General features: G+C 43.9%; 1 protein-coding gene across 1 annotated transcript in view; it reads right to left on the minus strand.

Moving 5' to 3' along the window:
* Window positions 1-269: 269 nt before the first annotated feature.
* Window positions 270-15,021, minus strand: part of WDFY1 (WD repeat and FYVE domain containing 1) — a 53,593-nt gene continuing 38,841 nt past the window's right edge. Inside the window, exons 7-12 of the mRNA XM_055573600.1 lie at window positions 14,247-14,373; window positions 13,156-13,261; window positions 8,183-8,284; window positions 6,400-6,530; window positions 4,690-4,798; window positions 270-3,651 (exon numbers count right to left, since the gene is read on the minus strand). Of these exons, the coding sequence (XP_055429575.1) occupies window positions 3,592-3,651; window positions 4,690-4,798; window positions 6,400-6,530; window positions 8,183-8,284; window positions 13,156-13,261; window positions 14,247-14,373 (635 nt within the window). The 3' untranslated portion in view covers window positions 270-3,591. The remainder of the gene's footprint in view (window positions 3,652-4,689; window positions 4,799-6,399; window positions 6,531-8,182; window positions 8,285-13,155; window positions 13,262-14,246; window positions 14,374-15,021) is intronic.

Genomic DNA, 15,021 nt, shown 5'->3' on the forward strand with positions numbered 1-15,021 from the left:
CTTTATACCAAACCCTCATTACACGCTAGCACATTAAGGCAGGCGATATAAAGAAGGCATGTGCTTTTGAGTCAGACAGACAGACAAGATTCACTTCGTTTTCTCATTTGTAAAATGGAGAAAACAGTGCCTTGCAGAAGTGTTGCCAGGATTAAACAGTATGAGGTCAGCAGGGCACCCAGCACACAGGCAGCACTAAACTCATGGTAGTTACTCCTGCTGTACTATGTCCAGGTCAAACAGAACAAAAGCTAAATTAAACAACCGGGTAACAAGCAAGGAACATTTTATTGTATGCATGTTCTCAAAAAACCCACAAAAACAGAACCCACAAACAGGAGCAAAGAACAAAGGTTTCTAGCTCTCTGGGACACACAGGGCACCCTATCTTATAGAAACGTAGCTAGTAGTACAAGACAAAATGTACTAATCAACATTGCCCTTTGCCTCCCTAGTCAAAAAAGTCTAGAGAGAAAAACACTTTAAATTGTATTCTAATATAAATTTGTTGCACAATTAAACATCAACTTACTCAAAGAGTTATTGTGTAGTAAACTGCAGAAAATAGAGTAGGCATTCAATAATCTGCTCACAATTAACAATTAAGCAATAGACACACAAATACAGTATGTATTACTTATTTGTTAAACTTCACATTTATAATGAGCAGATGGTTTATCATTAATAGTAACCGGTTTCTTACATTTTAAGAGATACCAGATCCAGGAATGAAGCAGGAAGTAATTAATGAAAACTGCTTTTAGAAAATAACTCCTTGAATCTGAGCCACTGTGGTTTTATTCCATACTTAGGCCAGTTTCAACAGTTTAAATCTGTAGGTACTACCTAACTGAATGCTGTAGGGGGAGAAGAAAGTGACACCACCTTCTAAAGTATAAAGCAGTGTGTTTCGTTTATGGCCTCTAGGCAGCAGGACAGAACTAAGACACAGTAAACAGAGATTTACAAGTAATGAAGAGTCTGCTTCCATCTAATGCTACAAGAGTTTATTCCTATCGCTTCTACTAATAAAGAGCAATTTTAAAACATGTTTAGAAGGAAGAACTGGCAAGTCTTGATCACGAACCTTTTGTTGTTGTTGTTCATTCGCTAAGTGTTGCTGTTGTTCAGTCGCTAAGTCGTGGCCAACTCTGCGACCCCACGCATACTAGATCTAAACAGAAAGATCTCTTAACATTCTGTTCTTCGTGATCCCCAAGTGGGACTCTGCAGGAGCATTCAGGAATGGAAAAACTGGTAAACCATTATTTGAAGAACTATATATTGTAAGTGACCCGTTTAAAAGTAACGCAGTCAAAATAAGGCAATAACCAGAAGTCTAACTATACGTGCCCAATCACTAAGATTTTTACCCACCTCTATAAAAAATATTACCCCATTTACTACCTTGTGTGTGACAGAGACAAGGCAAGCCTACCACATGTGTGTTTAAAACAAAAAATGGTAGTAAGCTCTGGTGGAAAGAAAATATATTGAAACTTTCTCCTTTCCTTTTCCAGATACCTGGCTCCAATTCTTCCTGACACAGACCTCTCCCTCTTGACTTATGTTAGCTTAAGCCCTAAGGAGGCACTGTATCAGCCTTACACTCGCTGTGAAACATTAGGTTTTTCATTAGGAATCTTTTAAAATAAAAAAAAGTCAAAAAGCTATGGCATATCCTTGACAGCTGCGAAACTGCTCAGTCTACCACAGCATCATAAAATCACATTTTACAGAGGCTGAAGCATCGTGTAGCATTCTTCAGCATGGCAAGGAATAGTTCATATTCTCTTTTCCTTTCAGGACTTCAGAGAATCCCCAACACAGCACCTTTGTATGTATGAGCCAAACCATGAAATAAATTAAGCTGACATTCAACACTACCATTCAAGTTACCACCACTCGATTTTTCTCCTGGATTATGTCAGCAACACACATTCTGCAAAGGGCCTAGGGCAAGTTTTGAAAAAAAACATCTTTTTCAGGTGATATAACACAAAAATTACAAGGAGCAATAAAACTCTTCAGTCTTATTTCTGAAGGCAAGTCGACATCTACTGCAGATCATTCTAGAACATGATGACCTGATCTCCTTTCCTAATTTGTGCCACTGGCCATTAAGACATCTTAGTTTAATTGCCTGTCTTAAACTGTTATTAAAAACACATTTTCATTAACAACTGTTATTTAAAACTATCAAGCCCCTTAGTTATGTCACACAGAATGATATCTTGGTTTGATCCCCTAAAAGCAATGCAATAGTATTTTTCTATATCCATTAGTAAGACTAACAAAAATACTGCTGCTATTTATTTTAAAATCTATCCTTAAAATAGCCCTAAAGTAACAAGACACATGTACTGCCAGTTAAAAACAAATAAATATCTGAATATTAAAAGACAGGCTCCCCATTTCCTACCTCTTCCCCAATCCTGGTACTAAGTAGCCAAAAACTTTTAAATTAAAATGCCATTTGATAACAAGAGATTTTGCTAACTGTTCTGGGAGTAACTTACAAGTTAGGAATACCTGTGCAGGACCTTGTTAATAGTCACTGCTCTGGGTTACCAATTTCCTTCTACGAAATAAGTTGTAACTAAAAGTCAACCTAGTTTAAAAAGCTTTGGAGTTCTCTTCTGAGGTGTCTACTGAAGTGTCACGGTATTTACAGGGGCTCATCTTGGGCTGCAAATAGACTGTGTCTTTCAGGAGGACTGGGCTGTTCCACGGAGCGGACTGCTCGTTTCCCATCCCAGTCACGCTGGTAGCTGGGTTTTCCATTAGTCATCCCTAATTGCAATGAGAAAAAGTCAGGCGGCTTGTGCGAGTCCTGTGTTAACAGCACCATAGAGACGTCTTGTCCTCAGAGCACACCTGGGGGACAGGGAAGGATGTGGACTCCCTTGGTTAGTATAGACACTGTACAGCTCACTTGGTGACAACCGTAAGGGTCCGCCCACGGCACGCTGGCTGGGACGAGAAACAACTGAAGTGGACCACACACGAAGTGCAGACATGGCACTACCTGGAGAGGACAGGTACCATCAAGAGGTTTGTCAGTGACTAGGGGTAGAGAATGTTCACAGACGCCAGTGGACGAGGAGGGTCTCTGGGTTCCTAAGACCCCTGCACCCCCCCAAGAGAGAACGCAAGTCCTCCTCCCTGGACCCCTGCTCTGACTGCAGAGATGCGTGGGAACCCCCGAGGGCCCAGCAAGTCTGGGAGGAGGGGAGTGTGTTTGCACTTGGAATTGCTTGAAGAAACTTCTAGGCTTTAAGTCTTTTGTTCAGTGTTTTTCTTCTGAAACTCTCGTGTGCTAAATTACCGTCTCGGCACACATCAGCTCACTGTTCACGGGATGTCTCACTGGAGTAACTCCACTCCTCAGGGACCCGCTATGTCAGTCCCCACGGATAGTTCCACAAATGCCCAAAAACACACGTTCACGTTTTGTTCTTTATAAAAATGCTGATTTGATTTTAGTGGCTGGCTGTCCATCCACCTGACAGGGACTGTGGAGCTAGAGGGAAGCGTTGTGTGTAGGGGAAGGTGGCCGCCGTGAAGACTCAGACCCCGCTGGCCCCTGCATCAGTGTGGAGAGAAGCCGGTTGCCAGACTGCAGCCCACCACGGGTGTCATGTCCCAAATCTGCAAGAGAAGGAGGGGGAGGACCTGGAGAGGTGGCACCGGCCACATGGTCCCACAGGAGGACAGACAGCTGGTACACTGACCAGCAGGTCAAGACCCACAACTCATCCTCTTCTTTCCCTATAAAGCTTCTGGAGATTTACACAGTGACAAGACAATGTGGTTGGCTAAAACACAAAAAAAGCTTACAAGCAGTATTTCTCTCAACACCTGCGAATTACATCATAATAATGTTTCACTACAATTTACTTTTATTTTGAATAAAAAGCCCACTGGGAAAAAGCCCATTTTTTAAATTATGAAACAAATTATGACAGTTTTACGGGGCTTCTCAGGTGGCTCAGTGGTAAAAAAATCAACCTGCCAAAGCAGGAGCCACAGGAGACATGGGCTCAATTCCTGGCTTGGGAAGATCCCTTGGAGGAGAAAACGGCACCCCACTCCAGTATTCCTGCTGGGATAATTCCACAGACAGAGGAGCCTGGCGGGCTACAGTCCACAGGGTCGCAAACCGTTAGAGACAACTGAGCGGCTGAGCACATGTGCAGGCATGGCAGTTTTATAACTCAAGAACGGCACTAAGGATAAAGCGCTCACACTCAGTTTCTGTGCTAGTCACTCAGGGATTTAACAAAGGAAAGTATGGTTATTTCTTATAAATGGGGAGTATTCTATCCAGGATAAAGGACCATTAGCCAGGGAAGGAGCGACCACAGAAAGACGTCAGCTAAGGCCAAGCAGTGGGAGGGAGGACCCTGGGGCCAGCTCAGGGCAGATAGTGACAGAGAGGTGGCAGACCTCACCAGCTTACTTGGAGAGACTGAGACAGTGGAGAGAGACCCCATTGGACTGAGCCTCGGGGAAGGACATGGAAACTCACAAACATGCAATTTGTTAGCCAGGGCTTTCACCTGGCCATGGGGAGTTCATCCAAAGGGAAGGCGAGCTTGTCCATGAGAACTGCCTTATATACTCACAGCATGTCAGTGGGGCAGTCTGCACGGAGGTGCTAATGGGGACAATTTTTAGGCAGCTTACCTTCACCACGCGGTCGGTCCCACAGGTCACCATCAGGCCCCTAGCAACATCCATGGACATGTGGGAGATGTTATGTTTTCCTTCGTGGAAGGTTGCTAGAGATGTCCGACTAACAGAGAGAAGAGAGGCCATTTAAACTCACCCGACGGTTTCTAGAGCTGAGGGATGAGTCGTCTTAGCAACATAAAGGAAATATTTACGGTAACAGTGTCAAAATTTGCTCCCCAAAATATGGCTATGGTTTTGAAAACCAATTTTAATTAAAGGACGACAAAGCCTAAGTTGCAGGACTGGTTTTCTGGATTTTTTTTTTTGGTCTTTCTGTTTGTTTTGGTTGTGCTGTATGACCTCAGGGATCTTGGTTACTCAACCAGGGACTGAACTTGCACCCTCGGTGGTAAGAGCAGAGGTATAACCACTGGACCTCCGGGGATTCCCATAAGCAGTTTTATAAAGGATTTTCCAAAATTCCCAAAATATTTGATTTTCTTTTAGTGGACAGGCTTGTACATTCCCAGACATCAGAACGAGAACGTTTAACAGAGAAGAGGAACTACACTGCACGAGATCACAGGCTGCAGGCTCCCCTCTAACCCGGGCTGGAGAGGCAGTGCTGCCCCGGGGTGCTGACCCTCACTCTACTCCGAAGCCCACACCCTGGCCACATCACCAGCTCACTGACCAAGAGCAGTGGTGGTGTCACACCAGCCTTCCTACCTGGGCACCCACCACGGTGTGCCCAGCTACTGCTTTCAAAGACGATTCAAAAAGGAGCAGAAGTAGGGAAGGAAATGGCACCCCACTCCAATATTCTTGCCTAGAAAATCCCATGGACAGAGGAGACTGGAGGGCTATGATCCATGGGGTCGCAAAGAGCCAGACAAGACTTCGCGACTTAGCAGGCATAGCTGAAATTAACACACCAAAATAACTCAACTGCATTTCAATAAAATACATTTTTTAAAAAAAGGAGCAAAAGAAAATGCTGGTCCTGCCTTCATGGATCTATCTGAATCAGAACTGAATGAGGGACAGACGTGTCTTATACACAGTTATTTAAGCATAGATCACTAGGTCAGACTTTATGTGGGAGAGAATGTGGGTCTCCAGGGTTTTCCCACTAATAAATTGTCCATGAGTGTGAGCACAGGTTGAAGCTGGGGTGCCTCTGTAGAGCGCCTGCTCAGCCACCCACCAGTGTGCACACAGCCTTGACCCTCACAGCACTCTGAGTGGCTCGGAGTCTCAGGGCCGGCCACTCATGGCCTGACTGGTCTGAGCAGAATCATTCTTCCAAGTGTTTGGGAGAAACTTGTCTTAAGTCACAAAGCCAGGGCAGAATTCTCTCCTTGGAAACTGTTTACAAGAGACAAAAGATCAATACAGTGGATCCTTGAACAACACAGATTCAAACTATACTGGTCCATTTATATCCGGATTTTTTTTTACTAGTAAATATCACAGCGCTAAATGATCTGCAGACCCATGGATAGGAGGGTCTAAATTATATCCAGATTTTGATACCCAGTCAGACCCAGAGGGTCTAAGGTATATGCTACACCCAACTCTTTAAGTTGTACCCAGATTTTCCACTGCATGGAGGACAGGACCCTAACCGTTGTGCAAGGGTCGACTGTGTATCCATGTCATTTCCCAGGCTCTCCCGCTGCAGATGAACACACAGTAAGACAGAGACAGGCAAACACTCACTCCTCGTCCTTGATGGAGTCGTAGCAGGAATCACAGACTCGGACCTGGAACTCGAAGCCCATGACGGGGTAGCTGGAGCGCTTGCTGCTGCACTTGCCACAAACAGCCTGCCCACACTTCCGGCAGTGATGCTTCCAGAAGGAAGGAGGGAAAGGGGGAGTTAACCTCTTGTTTTAAGGTATGTGGTTTCTCTTGAGAGCAGGGGAATGGGATTGGGGATGGTGTGCCTTGAATGATACTGCAAAGTCACTTCAGTTGTGTCTCTTTGTGACCCCATGGACTGTAGGCCGCCAGGCTCCTCTGTCCATAGGATTCTCCAGGCAAGATACTAGAGTGGCTTGCCATTCCCTTCTCCATGAATTATAATTACCCCTAACTCAATGTATCAATTAACACACCAAGGGCTGATGATTTCAACACTTTTAAGGATTTCCAAATATCCTTACTTTGTTATTGGTGAAATACTGATTTTTATTCTTTCGTATTTTCGGCCTAGATGACAACAAACGACGTTTAAAACCAAGTTCAAGCTCACTTAGGAACCCAAATGGCTAGAGACTTTGGGAAGGAAAAACAATCCTATAACAAAGAAAAGTTTTAAATGGAAGTAAAGTTTTAAATGTAATTTGCCCTCATTAAGAAACAAACATCCATAATCATGTTTTGTTCTTTCTTTTACTTTTTCAAATGATGATTCTGAAAATGAGCTTCAAGAACATTCCAAAATAGCTAGCTATTATCACTACTTTTGACATATATATATTTTTAAACCACTGAAATTTTGTGACCCATACCTTTCCATGCTCTTCTATTAGCTGTTAACTCATAAGATTAAAATGAATTCTCCAGGTTTCCTTTGAAGTAGGGCCTACTTCACCCATGAGTTACTACCAGCCATGTGTTGTGAGAACGAGGCTAAAGACAGAATATTGCTGCAATTTCTGAGCATTAGAATGTTATGAGTGATAAAATAATTCCTACACTGGCAGTCTTATATCTGACCTTGCTATAGAGTAGCTTCATAAGTAAAACTTTATTGACACACACAAACTTTGCACCAATTCCTTAGAGACGGTACAACCCATAAGAAAAGCTATTAAAATTGGCATTCCATTTTTACTTACCTGCACAAATTCACATTCAGTCTGAGTGAGTGGCTACCTTCAAGCTTGCTATAGAACTATGCTTTTTGTAGAACTTTAGTATTACATGAATACCTAATGGTAACAGCTTCCTTGAAATCTATAGGCTATCTGGAACATGTTTTTTCAATTAATTTACAAAATTAAAAAACAGTACATACTTGAAACATGCTTAACAGAAATGCTGCGGGTACATGCACATGGAACAAGCTAAAATTCTTACTGTCAGAATATTTCAGTGAGGGCTAATCTGTTACTTTTTGTCTGTTCGTGAAAGTTTAAGGCTTAGAGGCCGAGTTCATTCTGACTTTGTGCTGGGCTGGTACAAATACTAACTTTAACAAGGAATAGCCCTAAACTCAGAGCTCTTTCATCCCTTTACAAATAGGCTCTGGGGGTTTTCTGGACATCCCTGCTTTTCCAGAGCAGGAAGAACGATGGCATACTTTGGGAAAGTTAAGTCTCACTATTACCCCAGGAAAGATCTGCTCATGTTTGTCACACAATGATGGTGACATCACAAACGTAGGAATTAACAGCATTCACAGGGAAAAGTGTGATTCCAAATACAATGTTAGACTAATCATATAAGTAACAAAACATGAGATTAACACAGTGACAACTGGATGCCAGCTACTCACCTGTCTCAACCCCAGTGTCTTCGTGTCCCACATCTGCTTAATATTCCAGAAAAAGGGCTGTTCACATTTCTGACAAGAATCACTTTCCAACCACTGAGGAGCCTGGGGGAGGAGGAAGTCAGACCCAACATCAGAGCATCTGCTTATTTACCAAGTTTTCAGAAATTAATACAACAGTTTTAGACCTCACTGGGATTCTTTTTTTTTTTTAATTTCTCTATGTATTATAGCTGTTTCCATATTCATTCAATATTATGTTTGTGTTTTGAGTAATCTTTGCCATTTTTGCAATGTTTTCAAGATTGTTTAATTTTAGATTGTTCAATCTATAGACAGGAGGGAGGAATTCAATTTGCATTATGAACTCTTTAAGAGTTGTCCTTGCATATTTGACCTCAATCACTTGGCATCATATATATGCAATAAAAACAGAAAATACTCTAAGATTATACCAAAGATCATGAAGTAAGGAATAATCTTTTCTTGATTCTGAAAGTTAACACTCAAGAAAAGTTTATCTGATAAGAAGAGACAATACGGGAGAACCAGAAAAATCAAACTACACTGACCCTTAAAAAATCTTCAGTGAAGATGGTCAGCTTTACAGATTCGACAAGGTGGTTTAGAGTGAGTGCCCCTAATTCTTTGTTTCCTATTGCATCAAAACCTTTGGCTTTCCTATTTTCTTATTTTAGATATGGCATTACAAGTATTTCTACATAAGACAGCCATTACAAAAGTCTTTCTTCCTGGAGTGGGGGTGGAGAAGGGACCCACAAACAGAATGAAGCAGGCTAAGACAAAAGAGCCTTCTGTAAATGACTGGGGCAATGCGCGAAGTGGGGAGGACAGAAAGAGTGAAGAGGAAATGCATACCCACATGACAAGATTACTACCCGATGTAGAACTGCTCGTTTCTGTGATCAGGGAAGAGAGGAGGGGGTTGAGAACCCTGCCTGTGAACAACGTCCCTCAAGGAAAACCCGGACACAGTGGGCCTGCTGCCAACACCATGGGAATGTTTAACTGCAGTGGAAGGAAAGCAGGGCCACTGTCTAGTCTTAGTTTGTGACAGGCCAGTGTAACTCCTGCAACACCACCCATATGCGGAGCAGTCACACGGAACAATCAGCACAAAAATGTCTTCATGGCAGCGATATTCAGTATGAGTACACAATGGGTAAGGCTGTGAGCATTAAATGCAGTGCTTTGCACAGTGCCTGGTATACAGGAAGTGCCATATAAGTCCACCAGTGTGCTTCACTCTCAACACAACCCTAGGAGATGCAGAACAACATTCTCTCAGTTTTACAGGCAAAGACACTGTGGCTCAGAGACTGAGGTGGCCTGTCCATGGTTGGTCAGTGGGTGGAGCTCCCAAGAGATGCAGGACTCCAGCCCACATCTTTGTGCTTGTCCACTGCACTCTACATAGTCTCTGGACATGGTCCTCTTCATTTCAACAGGGTCTCCAAACATGTTTCTGGAATATGACAACCAATGGGACTGAATTCCTGCCCTCAGGGAGCATAATTCTGTCTAAAGGTTAGGGAAGAATATCATTTTGCTGAGCTGTAAGGGACAGGGACACAAGGAAAGAAAAAATATGTTTAAAATAATCAGATAATGGACAAAAAAACAAACTCAGAAATAAATAGACTTTTTGGAACATATTTTAATATAAGAAATAACCATAACTTTGTTTCTTTTAACAGGATTAAGTGTTATGGTATAGGCTCTCATGAACCATCCTACTGAATGCTCATTGTCTAAGGAGAAAAAGTCTTCTTTTGTGCTGAGAAGAGCAAAAGAGAACATTATTCAAGTATTCTGACTGTTGCACTCTCTTTTCTAAATCTTGTTCCACCTGCTTAATCTGGACAAACACGATGTAACAAGAACCCCAGGGCACTGATAATCTGTTTTGCACTAATGTACAAAATACCTCCCATTCTGTAATCAGCTAGCTCCAAATACAATTTCTTCATGTGGATTTATTATGGCTACTTGCTCATTTACGTCTCTTGCCTCCTTCCAAAAAGGAGTCCCTTTGATTACAATCGGGCAGGGATCGTCTGCTTCCAACCTGCCTATGTGGTGGCCGACAGCCACTGTGGGTTGGAGATGCCCCAGTCAGTGTTTCCAGGTGTCTCAGAAAGAAACTCCCAGCAAGGGCTGTGGGGCTAGAGAATCTGGGGTTAATCCTCTCAGCTGGTGCCTAAGCAAGTCCTACAAATTGTAGAAAACCCTAATGCAAGGTCAGAATCTCATATACCAGAGGGTGCTTACTTTTGCACTTATATACTGAGTTGGTAAAAACAAAACAACAACCAAACCAAAAAGTCCTACTAAAAATATTGCATCATTTTGGCATAATTTTCTTTCCCACCAACACTGCCAACCACTGAGACAGTGTTACCGGCCAGTGTGCGCATGATTTGGGATAACTGCCTATAAGTGATTCAGAAGAAAAGAGTTCCCCCCTACACACATAGGAAGCACCTTGAATGAGTGGCCCCCAAAGAGAAGATGGGACTCTCTTCTTTCCCTAGAGGTACAAATAACCTCACACTCGCATAACCTTGGACGTAAGAACCCTGCTTCTACTTTCCACTTCTGAAAGGACTTAGCAAGGATGAGAGCAGTGGACTGAAATCCAAGTACCTAAACCCTGACAAGAGCCACCAGTAGTATCAGGCCCCGATGGTCTCCTCCCTCCTGATTCAGGGAACACATCCTCTCCCCATCCTCCCCGAGTTCCTGCTCTCTCAGAATTAGACTGAAGAGCAACAAGTCTAGGAAACGGCCTGGCGCACTGCAGTGCATGGGGCTGCAAAGAGTCGGACACAAATGAGTGACTGAACTGAACTGAGGAAACAGTGCAGTACACTAGCTGCTGATGTTGCGTGAAACTGGTAGATGACAAATACATAACCCAGTTCAGATAAACATTTGCAAAGGCAGTATTACACACTCTGTAATACTGAGTCAATTTTACATACGTTTAATAACAAGTTATTCTAAGCCTTACCAAAAAGCTTTTTAGAAAATTCAAATAGAGAAATTAACCAGCAGATATGCCATCAATATGTCCTCTATCTGACTTGTCTTACAAGGTCACTAAAAAACTAGCAGTCAGTACTTCTCCAGATTATGAATGAAATTTTATTATTTATATGGGAATCTACTTCCTTCATTAGATTGCAAGTTTTTGGCAGGCAAGATTCTTTATGTATGCTGCTGCTGCTGTTGCTAAGTCGCTTCAGTCGTGTTCAACTCTGTGCGACCCCATAGACGGCAGCCCACTAGGCTCCCCCGTCCCTGGGATTCTCCAGGCAAGAACACTGGAGTGGGTTGCCATTTCCTTCTCCAATGCATGAAAGTGAAAAGTGAAAGTGAAGTCGCTCAGTCGTGTGCGACTCCTAGCAACCCCATGGGCTGCAGCCCACCAGGCCCCTCCGTCCATGGGATTTTCCAGGCAAGAGTACTGGAGTGGGGTGCCATTGCCTTCTCCGATCTTATGTATAGAGCACAGTAATTATAAAGTCTGCAAGTGTAATGTCCTGTAAAGTAAGTCGCTGTTTTGTTTTTTTTTAATAGACGGAACCCCTCTGATTATGTTCCCGAGGGTATGCTAAAGATGCAACTGTATTCAGGGAGAATCAGACTCGCAAGTAATCAGAGGCGACACAAAGCAGCATGTGCAGGGCTTGTGGGGAATGCTGCATTCACGCCCGGCATCCACTGCAGTGGGCAGCAAGCTGACCTACACACTGTACAAAGGACAGCACTTGGAACACATCCCGTGACATCAGAGCATGAGTTGTTTTTGATTAGCTGCTCAATTGTGCAACCCCATAGACTGTAGCCCTCCAAGCTCCTCTGTCCATGGGATTTTCCAGGCAAGAATACTGGAGTGGGTTGCCACTTCCTTCTCCAAGGGATCTTCCTGACCCAGGGATCAAACCTCTGTCTCCTGCATTGGTGGGCAGATTCTTTACCACTGAGCCACCTAATATGTACCACAACACAATATCATTTACGAGGTATATGTGGCTAAGTTTTCAGACTTTAGGGCTACCGTTTAGCTAATCAGTAAATATGTCTGAGGTTAAACCATAAGACCCTAACCCCCTCACAAAAAAATCTTTGGAATCAATGCCACTCTTTACACCACAGGTGGTTAGACGTCACTTGGAAAGACAAATAATACCTATGCTGGTAAAGATGAGAATGGAAATCCTGCCTGGAAATCATCTGACAACATCTATAAAAAGCCTTAAGACTGTATATACCCTTGACCCGAAGGGTCTATTTTCAGAATTTTGTCTGAAATAAATAACTGAACAATCACACAATGACAAGGTCAAAAATGTTCACTGCAGCATTAGTTAAAATAGAAAAAAAGGAGAGACTGCTTATAGTGTCTGTCTAAATAACTGGAAGAGAGCTTAGAAGTCGTCTCATTCAATTACTTCACTTGATAGAAGAAGGAACGGAGACGAGGAAATTAAGGCACTTAAACTCAGGTCTCCTGAAAAGAACACTAGAGTGACACGGACTCAGTGGGACAGAGCTCGTGGGAAATAAAAGCAGAGAATGGGGAAATATGTTCCCAGATGAGCTATGTCCCTGGTGAGTGTCTTGGGGACCCCATGACAGGTGTGGAGCAGCACCTTGGAGCACCGGCCTGCAGTCCATTCCCTGGACGGGCTGGACTGTCTCCAGCGTCCTCTCCATGCACTTCTCTGTGAAAATCAGCCTAAATGCCCCGTGTGTGTGCTGCTTGTCCCCGTGGAAACTCTCCAGTGCGTGGAGGACACAGCGACTGTGACACACAGGACCGCGTTAGACGCGACCAGGAAGCACAGCGGGGAGGAGCTGGGACTGCCTGCATCTCCAGCCAGACGGCGGAAAACCAAGAGGCGGGCTGGGGGACCTCCCCGGGTCAGCCCTGCCTTGCTCCCTCTTACCTCCTCTCTGCTGACGTCCATGTTCCACACTGCAATTCCACCATCCGAGGAACAGGAGACCAGCTGCCTCGTGAGCTGCAGGTAACACAGCGCCTGCACTCTGTCACTGCAAACACACAGCAGTCACTGCCTCAAGCTGGGACACACACAGTCTTCATGCAGGCTCCAGTGTCTCCCCTCGCTGGAATCAGCAACTGGCATTTTATCACTAACTATTTGGTATAGTCACCTGGATCCCTGTATATACGTTACCAGGCATTCTATAATGTACTATACAGAATAACAGTTACTATGAAATAAATGCTACTACTTTCAAATCCGTCATTAAGAACTGCAGGTCAGAAAGGAGATGGTGACCATAGTTTCTGGACCAACCACTATAATTTCTTTCCAGGTGCACAAGATTGTTTCTGAACAAGCAGGTGTTCAGAACTTAAGAGGTGTTCATCTCTTAAAGGAGGTGTAACTCCCTTACTTACATAATCCGTAAGAATAAGCAATTGAACACGATGGAGATTACTGGTGCGCACATGCGCGCACACACACTCTGACAGGGTAAGGGAGTCTGCCCTGCTCCTGCATGCTTGTCTGCCTCCTCCTCTGGACGCCCTAGGAAACAACCTCCTGACTTGTAGATTTGTGGGGAGAAGCTTTCCTCTCCTTGGCTGCTTTTCAACTTGACTCTGCTCGTAGCTAAGCAACAGACAAGCCTACCCAATGAGGAGGAAAGGGTTCCTCTTCAAGACTAGATGGCAAAAACCTGAGCATTAAAATGCCATAGCTTAGGCGAAGCAGGACTGGGTCAATCCAGACATTATTCCTTAATGAAATTCACTAATGAGACTGGCTTAAGTGTCGTACCGCAGGCCATCTTCCAAGGTCAAAGTCCCCATCCATGGTCCCTAACTCACATTTGCCTGAAGCAGACATTTCACTGGGGTGACTCCTTGGCAGAGAAAGGTGGGAGAAAGCCCTATCACCTGGACAGCTGAAAGGATGCGATTTGGAGACAGTGGTCTCAGAGTACTCATGCCTCCCCCCGCCTCGCCCCAGCTTGGATTCCACCCCCAACCCCGCCCCCAGTCACGCACTGGTGGCCCTGGAGCAGGAGTGTGCGGCCCTTCCTTCCCCCGATGTCCCACATGATGACGCTGTTGTCGGACGCTCCTGAGAAGAGTAACCGCTGAATAGGGTCCCACCAGAGGCAGGCGATGCTCCCTAGGGGTGAGAGAGGGAGGTTAGCTGAACGCTCCACTGGCACGCAACTGACAACAGAAGACTGGACCAGGACCAGCTGAGTCTGGATGTAAAAATGGATCTTCTTGGTATAAAAGGGCGCCTAACACTTTATCATGAGTCACAAAGGAGACACAGCACAACCCCTATCCAAGCTACAAGACGAGGATTTTCAGGAGTTGTATATCAGACTACTCTGAACACAAAGGTGTTTAAAATAAGATTTTCCTCCTCTATACCAAAAAACTATTTTATAGCTGTACGTGAGGGTTAGTTCAGAAAAAGCTTTTGAAGGGGAAAAAAAAAAAATAGCTACCAGTATCTAAAGAGCAAAGGCAGTGAAGGTTTCAGGAGTTTTCTAAGATAAAAGTCTGGATTATTCCAGGTCTCTGGGACCTTGCGGGTGTCCTACTCCAGGATGCCTCTGTTTAAGGAAATTAAGTGTCTTAGAGGAAGGAAAAAAAAAGTGAAATCGTACCACACAATTATGCCAAAGAATGTAGGTAAAAATCCAAATCCTACGTTTCATATTCTGTATTGACTAAACTTACTAAATTTGATACCCTTGGGAAAACTCTTTCTTTCTACAGATTTCTCTTTCAACAGATCTCTTCATTGTTCCATTAATTG

This window comes from Bubalus kerabau, chromosome 3, assembly GCF_029407905.1.
Source record: "Bubalus kerabau isolate K-KA32 ecotype Philippines breed swamp buffalo chromosome 3, PCC_UOA_SB_1v2, whole genome shotgun sequence".
NCBI lineage: Eukaryota > Metazoa > Chordata > Mammalia > Artiodactyla > Bovidae > Bubalus > Bubalus kerabau.